Raw genomic sequence first — 13,660 nt, 5'->3', positions numbered from 1 at the left:
GCTATTATTACGCTCGTTTAATGCTGCCTGTGTTTACAAAGAGTTTGTTGTGTGAAGGGAGATAATATTGACGTGTGATATATTGATGTATGTTGCCCTGCGGGAAGTATGCCTGTGTTTCTGTTTACAAGATTATCTCATGGCAAACCGCGTGACCTAGTTATCTTTACACCACGTCCCCACAGGTCGACACTTAGTATGTCATATCAGGGCAAGGAAAAATGCCGCCATAACCGCAAGATAACATGTAAACAGTCGACTTATCAATGCGCTAAGAGTATTGATTCTTCTGTAATAAATGTACTTATTATTTGGCGTGGTTATACGTTCCCAACCTTCAATCTTCCATTAATGAGAGAGTGAATGAGTTAATTAAGTTGTACTCATTTAGCAATATTCCACCACCATCAAGGTGAGGGACACCAGAAATGGGCTTCACACATTGTGCCCATGTGGAGAATCGAACCCGGTTTTTCGGCGTTACGAGCAAACGCTTTAACCACTAGGCTATCCCACCGCCTCTCTTCCATTAATGAGAATGCATAAGAGTGAGAGTGGAAACCCTCCCAACGCTCACGCGCATGCACATTCTCTCTCTCTCTCTCTCTCTCTCTCTCTCTCTCTCTCTCTCTCTCTCTCTCTCTCTCTCTCTCTCTCACACACACACACACACACACACACACACGTACAAGCACACACACGCACACGGGCACTCCTCATCAAGGGAATACGGGTGGCCGCAATTCACTGGCAAACGTGTTGGACGCACCAGAAACCTATGGTGGTGGGTTCAGATCCCGATTCGCCTCCGATTGTTTCTAGGTTTGCCACCAACTTACACGTGCTTGTTGCAATGGGTTCACCAAAATAGTAAAGGACTGAGACCTGCATCACTTCAGAGCTTACCTCCCACACCATGGTCACGTGCCATGACATAACTGGAATACAGCTCAAGGCGTCTTTGAACTCAACTCACTCACCCATTCACTACCTGATCTGTTTGGTATACCTCTTTCAAACTTAAATAGGGGTCCCGATGGACAACTACTTACACTTGATCGTATTCTTACTCAAGGCATAATTCTTGACGTGTTCTTATTTCCAGGGAGTATACCTTCAAGATACTGATCATAGGAGACTCCGGGGTTGGGAAGTCGGCCCTCCTCCTCCGGTTCACGGTAAGTAAATGTACAATATGGTTACCCCCGTCACGGCTGTAATTACAACATATTATCCCGTGTGGTTGTCGGTGAACCTTTGTCGACGGATGTACATACATACAAAAGTCTACATTTCTAATAGTATGTATGGTACTGGTTCAGCCTCTTTGAGGACATCGTTGTAAAGACTACCCCACAATGCATGTATGTCAGAAGGTTATAGGTCTACCTCAGGTTTGTAAAACGTGTCTTCTGTTCACATAATAGTGTCAGAGAGTCAGGCGTTCCCAATCTCTATAGTGGTGCTAATATTGACGTTCTATATTCTACCTATCAACTGTATGGACTGACTGAGTTTGGTTTTACGCCGCTTTTAGCAATATTCCAGCAACATCACGGCGGGGGACACCAGAAATGGGCTTCACACATTGTGCCCATGTGGGGATTCGAACCCGGGTCTTCGGCGTGACGAGCCAACGCTTTAACCATTAGGCTATCCCACCGCCTCTCGGCACTCCTCATCAAGGGAATACGGGTGGCCGCAATTCACTGGCAAACGTGTTGGACGCACCAGAAACCTATGGTGGTGGGTTCAGATCCCGATTCGCCTCCGATTGTTTCTAGGTTTGCCACCAACTTACACGTGCTTGTTGCAATGGGTTCACCAAAATAGTAAAGGACTGAGACCTGCATCACTTCAGAGCTTACCTCCCACACCATGGTCACGTGCCATGACATAACTGGAATACAGCTCAAGGCGTCTTTGAACTCAACTCACTCACCCATTCACTACCTGATCTGTTTGGTATACCTCTTTCAAACTTAAATAGGGGTCCCGATGGACAACTACTTACACTTGATCGTATTCTTACTCAAGGCATAATTCTTGACGTGTTCTTATTTCCAGGGAGTATACCTTCAAGATACTGATCATAGGAGACTCCGGGGTTGGGAAGTCGGCCCTCCTCCTCCGGTTCACGGTAAGTAAATGTACAATATGGTTACCCCCGTCACGGCTGTAATTACAACATATTATCCCGTGTGGTTGTCGGTGAACCTTTGTCGACGGATGTACATACATACAAAAGTCTACATTTCTAATAGTATGTATGGTACTGGTTCAGCCTCTTTGAGGACATCGTTGTAAAGACTACCCCACAATGCATGTATGTCAGAAGGTTATAGGTCTACCTCAGGTTTGTAAAACGTGTCTTCTGTTCACATAATAGTGTCAGAGAGTCAGGCGTTCCCAATCTCTATAGTGGTGCTAATATTGACGTTCTATATTCTACCTATCAACTGTATGGACTGACTGAGTTTGGTTTTACGCCGCTTTTAGCAATATTCCAGCAACATCACGGCGGGGGACACCAGAAATGGGCTTCACACATTGTGCCCATGTGGGGATTCGAACCCGGGTCTTCGGCGTGACGAGCCAACGCTTTAACCATTAGACTACCCCACCGCCCCTCAACTGTATGGATCTATTCACGGATGATGACACTGGACATGATTCCACTTTAAAAACAACGAACTAAGTTTTGACTTTAAGAAGAGTAAAACTCAAATTATTCATAAAAGACATAATACATGTAAAAACATTTTGTTTTCTACGAAAGTGAACATTTGTAGCCACTTCTATATGAAGCCAATAGTAGCCATAACGTGCTTGGATCCATTGGTCGTGGATCCAACTCATGACCCTTTACTGTCAGGGCCATATGTAGTAATGAGTTCAGTTGCCGCACTCAGCAATATTACAATATATGGCGGCGGTCTGTAAATAATCGGGTCTGGTCAAGACAATCCAGTGATCAACATCATGAGCATCGATCTACGCAATTGGGATACAATGACACGTGTCAACCAAGCCAGCGAGCCTGACAACCCGATCCCGTTAGTCGCCTGTTGCGATAAGTATGAGTTACTGATTACAATTCTAACCCGGGTCGTCACCGGTCGTTCTCGCCATATAACAAATCTGCTGGCTGGATTCACTGAAGTGGTACACCTACACAACAGGTGCTGACGAGAGCTGTCAATAAAATAAATATAAATATATACGTGCAACAGATCATAAACTGTTTAAGTAACACAAATACCAGTCTGTCATGTATATACGAGTATATACCAAAGAAAGCCCATGAAAGCCCATGCAAGAATATGTGGCAAGTCTAGATTTCCACATTTTCAGGGAAAAAATTCAGTTTCTGAAAATGAATAAGTCTCTGAGTTTCTTTTTAGTATATTTTGTGAATATTTTTTATGAACAGTATTTTTAGGTAAACCATTTCAGAGACTAGATGTCAGTCTACTTAAAGACACATGTATATGTGAGTCAGTTCCTTAAATTACAGGTAAGCCAGGTGAGTTACATGGTCACCGGTTTCAATTTATCATGAAAAACACGAAGATGAGGTAATCCCTTGAAACGGAGATAAACTGTGTATTCCAGTTACGTACATCGCGGGAGCGGCTTGTCTTGAATATCATCGTTCCCAACCTCAGCTCTATATGATGCGGTATTACCTGCATCTAGGAGCACCTCAAAAGGTTATGTCCTTCTTACTCTCACTAATAGTATTAATGAATAAGTGATTTATTTTACTTCCTTCTTTGCCTGTGGAAAGAGAAAGTGAAAGCAATCGCAGTTATTAAAAATCACCAACCTCACCGAAACAATGGGTTCAAATGTTAAAGTGCAAAGCGCATGCACGTTGTGTGTTTGAGACGGGAAGGAAGTGTTGTGAAATATTGGCGTCGTGTGTGATTGCGTTATTGTTAGATAAAACTTCCCACGCGAACATTTGTTGGGACACATCGACAGTTCACGTGTCATTTGGAAGAAAATGACCGCGTTAGTCCAACTGAATATCAGTTATCCTTGATATTATATATCCATTCTATTATGATAAAAACCCTGGACCTAATCTGTTTTACAGTCCCTTTTCTCCTCCGCCAAAGCCTTTCTGCAATGGTTAAAGGCCAAACGAATTAAGTAAGTCTAGCTTTCCTTAGGTTCTGAATCTGAAATCTCAATGGGACTCCTTTTAAATATAAATGGCGTTATTTGTTTCAAATATAAACATTTTAGAGACTAAGCGTTCGTCAAATCATGGACACCTGCCATGACCTCGCTTTGAGCCTTGTTCGACTAGCACCACGTGCGAGCGACAAGCATTCAGTGCGAACTTACTGATAGGAGCGATATTGGCGTGACGTCAGTACCGAAACAAGATGTGGAGATACGATACATACTATGTTACACATTAATAATCAAATGGATCAAGACGGTCTCAATTCAGTATCTCAATGAGTCATGCTTAGATCAAGTATCCGTTGGTTTTATTAAATGGTTTAGACGTACAAGGTCTCAGCTTGTTCCACAGTAAACGTAATTTTGGCTACGGCTTTTGTCACGTCCTTGAACACACAATAAACATTATCTTCGAGGAACGTTGTCTTACACCACTCTGGGCTTTCCTCCGACATGAAGCTGAAAGGGAAATGCTATAATTCAAAGAGGCGTAAATCTCAATCACTCATTTAAAACGGTATTGTGACGGCAGAGACTGTCACCTTTCAACTCAGTGAGTTTTTAGTTTACGCCGCACTCAGCAATATTCCAGCTATTTGGCGGTGGTCTGTAAATCATCGAGTGTGGACCATAAAATCCAGTGATCAACAGCATGAGCATCGATCTACACAATTGGGATACGATCATGATATCTATCAACCAAGTCAGCGAGTCTGACCACCCGGGCCCGTTAGCTTCCTCTTACGACAAGCATAAGTAGCTGAAGACAAATTATAAATTATCTTCACGGGTCCCAACACTGAAGCAAGATGTCTGTGAATCTGTAACAGATTTAGTTCGACTCCATGGCGCAAGTGTCTCTGATATTGAAGCCAAAGACAACTACTCTTCATAATAATCTTTCTTCTTTACCTTCCAGGAGAACACGTACCTAGAGAGATTCAACACCACGATTGGAGTCGATTTTGTAAGTATGCATCGAGTTGCCTTTGTGAGAGAGTATGGCTTCACGCTGCTTTTAGCAGTGTCCTGGCAATATCACAGCAGGAACACCAGACATGGGCTCCACACATTGTACCGAAGAGGGGAATCGAACCCAGGTCTGTGGAGTGACGAGCGAACGCTTTAACCACTAAGCTAACCCATCGCTCTAGCACAAGTGTGATCCGTCATTATATAACTTTAGTATGTCAGTGTCCATGTTATTTATGTACGGGATCGTATCTACGGAAACGATATTAATTATCAACATTACAAGCAATTCAAACAAACAAGAAAAGGTCTTTGATACAATGAATGATGGGATGGATTATCGCAGTTATTTTTAAAGAAATACGTTTGAGATACCTGATCTCTGCATGCACATATTCTTACAGAAATTCAGAACGATATTTGTGGAAGACAAAGCTGTCAAACTTCAGATCGTAAGTATAGCATATCAGAATATACGATTTTATAGAAATGATATACGGGCTGCAAGTAAACTGAATACTTAAATCCTATTGACTTATCAATAAAATACATATTTTACTACCAGTAGAAAGTAGTTTTGATTTTGCAACTCGGTGAAAACAAACCTAAATAAAGTAATTTATCCTCACACTGGCGGATGTTCGCGACAGGGCGCCGCCATTTTTGATAATCGTAAAGTCTGTTAGAATTAATGAGATTATAGTTTGTTTTCATCTCGCTAGAAAATCAAAACTACTTTCTACTCGTGAGTTAAATATGTATTGAATCATAATCAAAACGGATTTTGCATGACACAACTTATAACATAACGATTTCTTCCACGGAAGCGAGGTGGGGGTCGAAGTCACAATACTGCGCGATAAATTTCCTTGCTACATTCACATGGTTAATGTCCACTCACCAGTCTGTAAAGTTACTAGTCAATGTGCGTCTTTTATATTTATCTTATAATCCTAATTAGTTTATTATCATACTTGTATGCATTTTGAAACTAAATAAAAAGCAGACGATCTGTTGATACTTATAGTGAATTTATAACAGAACTGTAATATCTAGACATTTTATACATGTACACTGTAGTTTGCCAACGTGAATCATAATTCGCACACACACACTCTAGTGTATGTTGTCTGTCCTCATTACACTTCACGGGGAAAACAATGATTCTGTTGAATGCTACGACAAATGAATAAAACAAAATGCAAATATTAAAATTAAAACAGATTAAAGTTATAGGAACAATATCAGGCCATTACCTTGTTCGAGGAATGTATCCATCAGATATCCACAAAACTGTTCCAAATGATGTGTCTTTAAACAGTTTAATATACGAAAAAGTGATAAATCTTTTCAGGTATTGGTGTATAGTCCTCATTGGTCACCCAAGATAGCACACCTGACAACTAATTGCATAATGTCCGCCTTTCTTTAAAACAGTAATTTAGTTAGCCAATAATGGGCAATCAATCAATGTATTGCCGGTTAATCCTTTGAAAGAAGGACGTTGTTTTACGCAGACACCGACACGACAGAGTGTATTCAGTATAGATTAGTAAATCTACATACATAAACACTACCTTGTGACAATTCCGCTGTGTAAGATAAAAGTAATTAACCAATCAGCGTGTTATCGGTTAATCCTTTGATCGATGTTTATAAAGTTGAATATTTACTCCAGACACAAGAAATGCCAAATGGGAACCTTTGTCGGGTAATCTAAGTGTGTTATAACTAATTATACCTGTTATAAATTCATTAACTGACCATCAAGTGAATGATGACAAATAACATGTGTAGGGTTATACCACCTAGAGAGCTAACACGGGTTACAACAAGGGAGTATTAATTGCTGTATTGCATGTGAAAACTTATGGGCCGACACTGTTTTGAGAATACAAACAGGTTTTACATGACATGATTAAATATCGAGGTAAAAAGCACAGAAATGGGATAAATTTGGATCAGTCATTATACAAATAGGGCCTAACGACACCAATCGATTTTGACAGAATCGTCTATGAAAACAAGTTGTAACTCGGAAACTAGGGCAAAGCAGGAGACAAAATTAAATGACAGTAGATTGTGAGAACATATAGCTTTCATTTACCACAACAATTGTCACGATTTCAGGTTTATACAAGCCTGTAAACAAGATAATTTACCCCTAAAATGTAGATGAATTCTGCATCGGCACTCAAAGCTATTCCTCATATGACGTCACAGAGACGCGCCGCTCTGATTGGTTGAAATTTCGTTCGCGGGTGAGAATTGTGCACTGTTGTCAAAAAGGTCGATATAAATCAATTAAAGGTCGAAATGAGTAGTTTTAATGACGGGGTTTCATTTATAACGATGCCAGTTAGTGATTTATGTATTTGTTCCCCTAGGTATATGTGATCTTTAAAGAAACTTTACCATTGTTGTTAGATCAGTCTAGTAGTTAGTTGGTTGGTTGGTTGGTTGTTCGCCACCAATCTAGTATAGTTGGTTGGTTGTTTGTTTAACGCCACCAATCTAGTATCTAGTATAGTTGGTTGGTTGGTTGTTTATCGCCGCCAATCTAGTATATAGAAACTACAAAGGATAGATGCATGAAGTAATTATGTTTGAATCAGGGTGACATATCATTTTACACCCTGACTGCAGTGTTTTATTTTGTTTTGTTTTTAATTTTTAATTTTTGACGAAAGGTTGATCTGGACACACGTCCAGATCAACCTTTGTCAAAAAAATAAAAATTCCTTTCAGCATAGAGCATTCCTGTGTTAGGAAGATGTGTTTTGCATTGGTTTAGTTTGAACATGTGTTGTAATTTTTTTGTAGTTTCATTCTTCAAATTGTAAAGTTTCTTTTGGGCGTCAGTTAATCCTGACCGGGTGTCCTCACCGGTTTGCAGTGATCCATTCATATAATGTATTGTATCATTTATCCATAATGGAATGTGTTTCATCAAATAATCAAGACCAGTTATTCTATGGCTAGTTATATTCTCTAACTGTTCGCTGCTAACCAGTCCATCAATTGATGTGTACATCTTTGTGGGTGTTGTTGATTCCAGTGGGATACAAGTGGACAAGAACGCTTCCGTGCAATTACATCCAGCTACTACAGGAACATCCACGGCATCATCATCATGTACGACATCACGAGTCAGGTATATAGGACCTGTAAACGCTGGGTATTCCTATCTTTGTGTCCTGATGTTTCATTCCTTTATGAAACCATTTCCTTAGAACAGTGATTTAATATGTGCTTGTTTCTTTCTTTCTTTGATTTATGTTTTGTCATACCTATGAGCCTGCGTATATGTACATAATTAGGCTATCTGGTCGCGCATTAATCGAGTTTGTCAGTCGCATCTTAACCATTACGTGTGTTAACAATATTGACTGTATGTGATGATCGGTCATATATTCTCATACCACACAAAGATCTTGCAGGGTACAGACCTGCCAATGACAATTCTACGATGTATTAAAAAATACAAAAGTATATGTTATTTGATTCATGTTTGCACACCAACAGATTAGCTAAATGGTATACATATAATATGTCGAGTATGAAATGTACATTGTTAATTGCGGGCTGTATGAGACGACCAAGCATTCGGAAAACGTCGTAACGAATGCAAGTCGTCGTTCTACTTCCGATTCTTTAGACCGCTAATGACGAAGACAACGATCTCTAACTTATACATTCAGCTATTTTTGGTGTTAATTCGACAAATAATATAGATCAGTCCAGACATATTTTGGATTTATCCATCGGTATATATGTATGCATGTTGCGGGGCGGTGGGTTAGCCTAACGGTTAAAGCGTTCACTCGTCACGCTGAAGACCCGGGCTCGATTCCCCACATGGGTACAATGTGTGAAGCCCATTTCTGGTGTCTTGCAGTGATATTGCTGGAATATTGCTAAAAGTGGCGTAAAACTAACTATCACTCACTCACTCACTCCCTGTATGCATGTCTGTAATTGCATTGTCGTATATCTTAACAGACATCATTCAACAACATAGAGAGGTGGATTCATCAGTGTGAACAGTACTCTACGGAAGGGGTCAACAAGATGATCGTGGGCAACAAGACGGACCTGGACAAGGACAGGGTAGTTCCGGAGAGCACAGCCAAGGTCAGACATTGTACATGTTCACATTGTATTAGCTCATTGTATTTCTGACCACGCTTGATTTGCTAGTCAAACGAAATACTCCAAAGATGACAAGGACAGGGTTGTTCCTGAGAGCACAGCCAAGGTCAGACATTGTACATGTTCACATTGTATTAGCTCATTGTATTTCTGATCACGCTTGATTTGCTAGTCAAACGAAATACTCCAAAGATGACGTCATTGGCTATCCCACACACTGTATAGTCATAGGCTTTGTGTAACAAATACACAGACTATTATACAAGAATATTGCTTTTTGCGAGATCGTACATAAAAAAACAACGTTCTGATCTGTTGACTTAAGCGGGGTTCTTAAACCTGAAGTGTATTTCATTTACCTGAACACTTTGAGGACCTTATTTGATCGCGTCCTGTATGTTTAAGGTTCATCGGGCTGAAAGAGTGAGTGAGTTTAGTTTTACGCCGCTTTTAGCATATACCAGCAATATCATGGGGATGGGCACAAGAAATGGGTTTCACACATTGTACAAATGTGGAGAGTCGAACTTGGGTCTTCGGCGTGACGAGCGAACGATTTAACCACTAGGCTACCCCAACGGCCCCGGACTGAAAGAGGTCCATAGCGTCGTATTCCGGCCCTTGTTCCTTTCAGCAATTTAGTGTGACTCAATGACTATCTGTAATATAGAGTTACAGCAATTGTCCCCCGAATCATGATTATGTAAGGGTGTAACGACTGTAATTATCTATAGCTCAAGGGCAACGATTGACGATACTGCGCTAGACGATCCACCGTTATGTGACCTGAAGCAAACCTTTACCTATAATCGACACTCGAGTAGCTATACATAACATTACTTCAACGATCCCGAATACGCATTTCTGTAGTAACTCGTCCATGATATTATGTCAGATAAGACCTACCCCGTTTAAGTGGACCATTGTCCCTATTTTGAAATCCATTGAATGAGGGAACGGCGAACTTTCTTATGACTCTTTGACATGTACAGGAAATGTACTCAAAAGAAGTTTATTTCATTTCATGCCATGTTTGATTAACTATAGTAATATGAAGGAAGCGAGCGTTCCTTAAGTTCTGTTTGGTAGTAAACGCAGCGTTTATGAACGTGCTCAACATATGGTGTCATCGTATTGATAAGTGGTACTTTTAGGACCAGATTCAAAATAGTTTAGTTAGAATCATCACAATCAGTGATAGGATATAAATCATTGTAAATCATTTAGTCAAATGCATAAGAAAATATGATATCCTTGCTGTCTATGAGTACAACTATCTGTACCAAAACTTTGGATGGAACAAATACAGGTGTTGAAGTGCACCTGTCACCTCTGACTTCAAAGATACGACAGTTTCTGGGGCGGTGGGGTAGCCTAGTGGTTAAAGCGTTTGCTCGCCACACTGAAGACCCGGGTTCGATTCTCCACATGGGTACAATGTGTGAAGTCAATTTCTGGTGTCCCTCACCTTTATATTGCTGGAATATTGCTAAAAGCGGCTTAAAACTAAACTCACTTAGTCATTCTAAAATACTACTAAAGATTGTTAGAGTAAAGGTGAACTACAGTAGCCTCAAGTCCACGTTCACCTGTTTCAGGAGTTTGCAGAATGTCGTGGCATGCCCTACCTGGAAACCAGCGTGAAGGAAAACAGTCAGGTGGACGACGCCTTTCGTATCCTAGCGGAGGACATCATCAACAGCTGGGACATGGTCACTGACATAGATGAAACATGTGACCCAAATATAACGTTATCTACTAACGGCCCGGTCAGGAAGCCCTGTTGTCGAGTTTGATGGAACTTGTGAATGTGTATGAATGAGGGGGGTGAAACTCCACCGGTGATTCTTCTGTATGGTAGATGTGTTCGGCTGTATGAGAGAGAAGTCTGAAACCGACTTGTGTGCGATAGATCTGACAAGATATGTTGAATGTAGTATTTCGTGGCAAGGAGTCTTGAGTTGCCGTTGAGTTTATGTAAATGTTCGGGATAAACCTGTGTCTAAGTGGCCGCGATCAGGATCGATGGCGAAAATAATATACAATGGTTGGTTGCTTTCGTAAATATACTGAACATTAGAAAAGCACCACACTAAAATGCACCGAGGATACTCAGATATAATGGGTGCATTGCAGTCTGACGGGATATTTCGTATTATATGGGTGGTGCATTTCTAATGTTGTTCAGTATATGTAGTCCTTCGATATGTTTATAGACAGGATATGTTAGTCCTTTGATTTGCACTTTGTAAATCTGTATTGTGAGATAGAGATAAAGTATTCTACTTAAAACACCGAACGCCTACAACTGGGAGGCCGTGCATTTCAATACTCACCAGCTATGGCAGATTAGCTATATATACAGTATTATTTAACTACTTTTGAGTAGTATAGCTTAGAACAGCTTGAAACGACAAATGATAATAACGTAATTAATTTATTGATCTTATATAAATGTCATATAAATGGGAGTCACGCCTTGGCTGGACATTCCAATAAAGAAATATATACTCTACTCGCTGATGCATGAATGAGTCAGTGAGTTTATTTTTACAATGGGCTCAGCAATATTCCAGCTATATGGCGGGCGGTCGTGTCTGGACCACACAATCCAGTGATTAACAGCATGAGCAACCTGACCACCCGATCCCGTTAGTCGCTTCTTTAAAGCATGGGTTATTGATGTATGAATAACACTCAATATTTGCCAAGGACCATACCTTTGACTTAAGATGACTATTTACCTTAGCAAATATCGAGTAGTATATATCCCTCTTGTACAATGAACTGTGAAGATGAGTTGTGTTTTAGATTTGCATAGATGTCGCAAGTTTCTGTGATTGATATATTCCAAACATATAGCCATAATTGACACATTTAATATGTTGACGTGTGTCTATTCTTCTAAACCTAGTGTTGATGTTTCCGTGATTAAGTGTGTATTTATGCAACTTTTCAAATTGAGTACAGATATGTTCATAAATCTAGCTAGATCCTTCTGGTCAGAGGTTACTGAATTGTTTTTCTTGTAACAGGAGCTACCTATACTACACAACTTTGATAGGGATATCTCTCATCTTTCCATGACAGCAAACTGGTTACTATGCATCAATAGTATATTCAAATACAATGACATATTTTGTTATCCCTATCAAAAATTGAGTAGTATATATACTCATGAAAATGAATCAGGGGGACACCTGAAAATACAAGTGTTCCTTTATTCTTTTCCAGGTTTTGCACTGTGGGTGAAATTCTGGAAAAGAATAAAGGAACACTTGTACTTCCATGTGTTCCCTTATTTGTTTCCATGAGTATATTTAGGGCAATATTGTGGCGATAGATCCACATTAATTATATCAGCCAATGTTATTTACCTAAATTACCTTCTCAGGTAAGGAACCTGCTTAGGAAGAGTTGTGGTTTGTTGTTGTTTCCACCTAATGTATGAACAACGGAATACAACAAAATGTTGACCAAATGTATATTTACATGTGAAACAGAATAAAAAACATTAAATATAACAAAGGTAAAAACTCTAATGTGTGTATTTATGTTTCTGGTGACCGAAATAATAAATGTCAATGCAGAGAAAAATCAGTCTCATCATCCGCCCAAACAGATTCCAATGGAAGCAAAATGCAAATTTACGGTAAAAAGTATATCAGTGCATCACTGAAAGTCAGCGCTGACCCAAGGTGTTCGCGAAAGGGTAACACAGGTGACGCAAAAGAGGGCAGGTTGATGACTCCAAAGTATGGAACCATACTAGATCTTGAGAACATATGAACCAGAGAAATGTGGTGGAAGGAGTGTTTTGAAGAAAAACATGAATTCTGTTGATTCATGGATAGAAGTGAATTCAGTTAAGTCCATTTGGAACATCAGTATTTCAGTTATATCATGGTGTATCAGTTACTTTGAAAGAGCAACAATATGGCGCATGCGGTAGTCATAGAACAGGTTTGGTTCTTACAGATCAAGGATCATAATCAGGAGATATCTGGGATTCGAACCTACATCAAGAGGATGCAACCCAGGGTGGCTCAGACCACAGGAGTCAGTGGGGGAGTTTACTTAAACAGGGCTTAATATTTTTACGTTTACACTTTACATGTAATGTTAGCCTAATGGTTAAAGTGTCCATTGGTCACATGGAAATACCAGGTTCGATCCCCCACATGGGTACAATGTGTGGAGCCCATTTCTTGTACCCCACTGTGATATTGCTGGAATGTTGCCAAAAGCGGCATAAAACCATACTCACTCACTTACTCACTACACTTTATATAGGAGGATGGTGTTACGCCACTTTTTGGCAATATTCCAGCAATATCAT

The 13,660-nt window shown here is 40.0% G+C and overlaps 1 protein-coding gene across 3 annotated transcripts in view; it reads left to right on the top strand.

The window, feature by feature from the left end:
• LOC124260928 (ras-related protein Rab-1A-like) overlaps positions 1-13,660 on the top strand; it is a 33,202-nt gene that overhangs the window by 877 nt on the left and 18,665 nt on the right. For 2 of the 3 annotated variants that reach the window (XR_006894249.1, XR_006894241.1), the window contains exons 2-7: positions 1,106-1,178; positions 5,117-5,164; positions 5,574-5,621; positions 8,228-8,323; positions 9,172-9,303; positions 10,920-11,911. Coding sequence is in view for 1 of the 3 variants with exons in the window: in XM_046695282.1 (XP_046551238.1) it covers positions 1,106-1,178; positions 5,117-5,164; positions 5,574-5,621; positions 8,228-8,323; positions 9,172-9,303; positions 10,920-11,117 (595 nt within the window). In the remaining 2 variants the exon portion in view is untranslated. Of the gene's footprint in view, positions 1-1,105; positions 1,179-5,116; positions 5,165-5,573; positions 5,622-8,227; positions 8,324-9,171; positions 9,304-10,919; positions 12,558-13,660 lie in introns of those variants that run through there. The other variant, XM_046695282.1, reaches the window with a different exon arrangement.

The sequence above is a fragment of the Haliotis rubra genome, unplaced genomic scaffold (assembly GCF_003918875.1).
Source record: "Haliotis rubra isolate DU_JTF1 unplaced genomic scaffold, ASM391887v1 Scf10, whole genome shotgun sequence".
NCBI classification, from domain to species: Eukaryota; Metazoa; Mollusca; class Gastropoda; order Lepetellida; family Haliotidae; genus Haliotis; species Haliotis rubra.
This window is presented reverse-complemented; position numbering and strand designations above follow the sequence as displayed.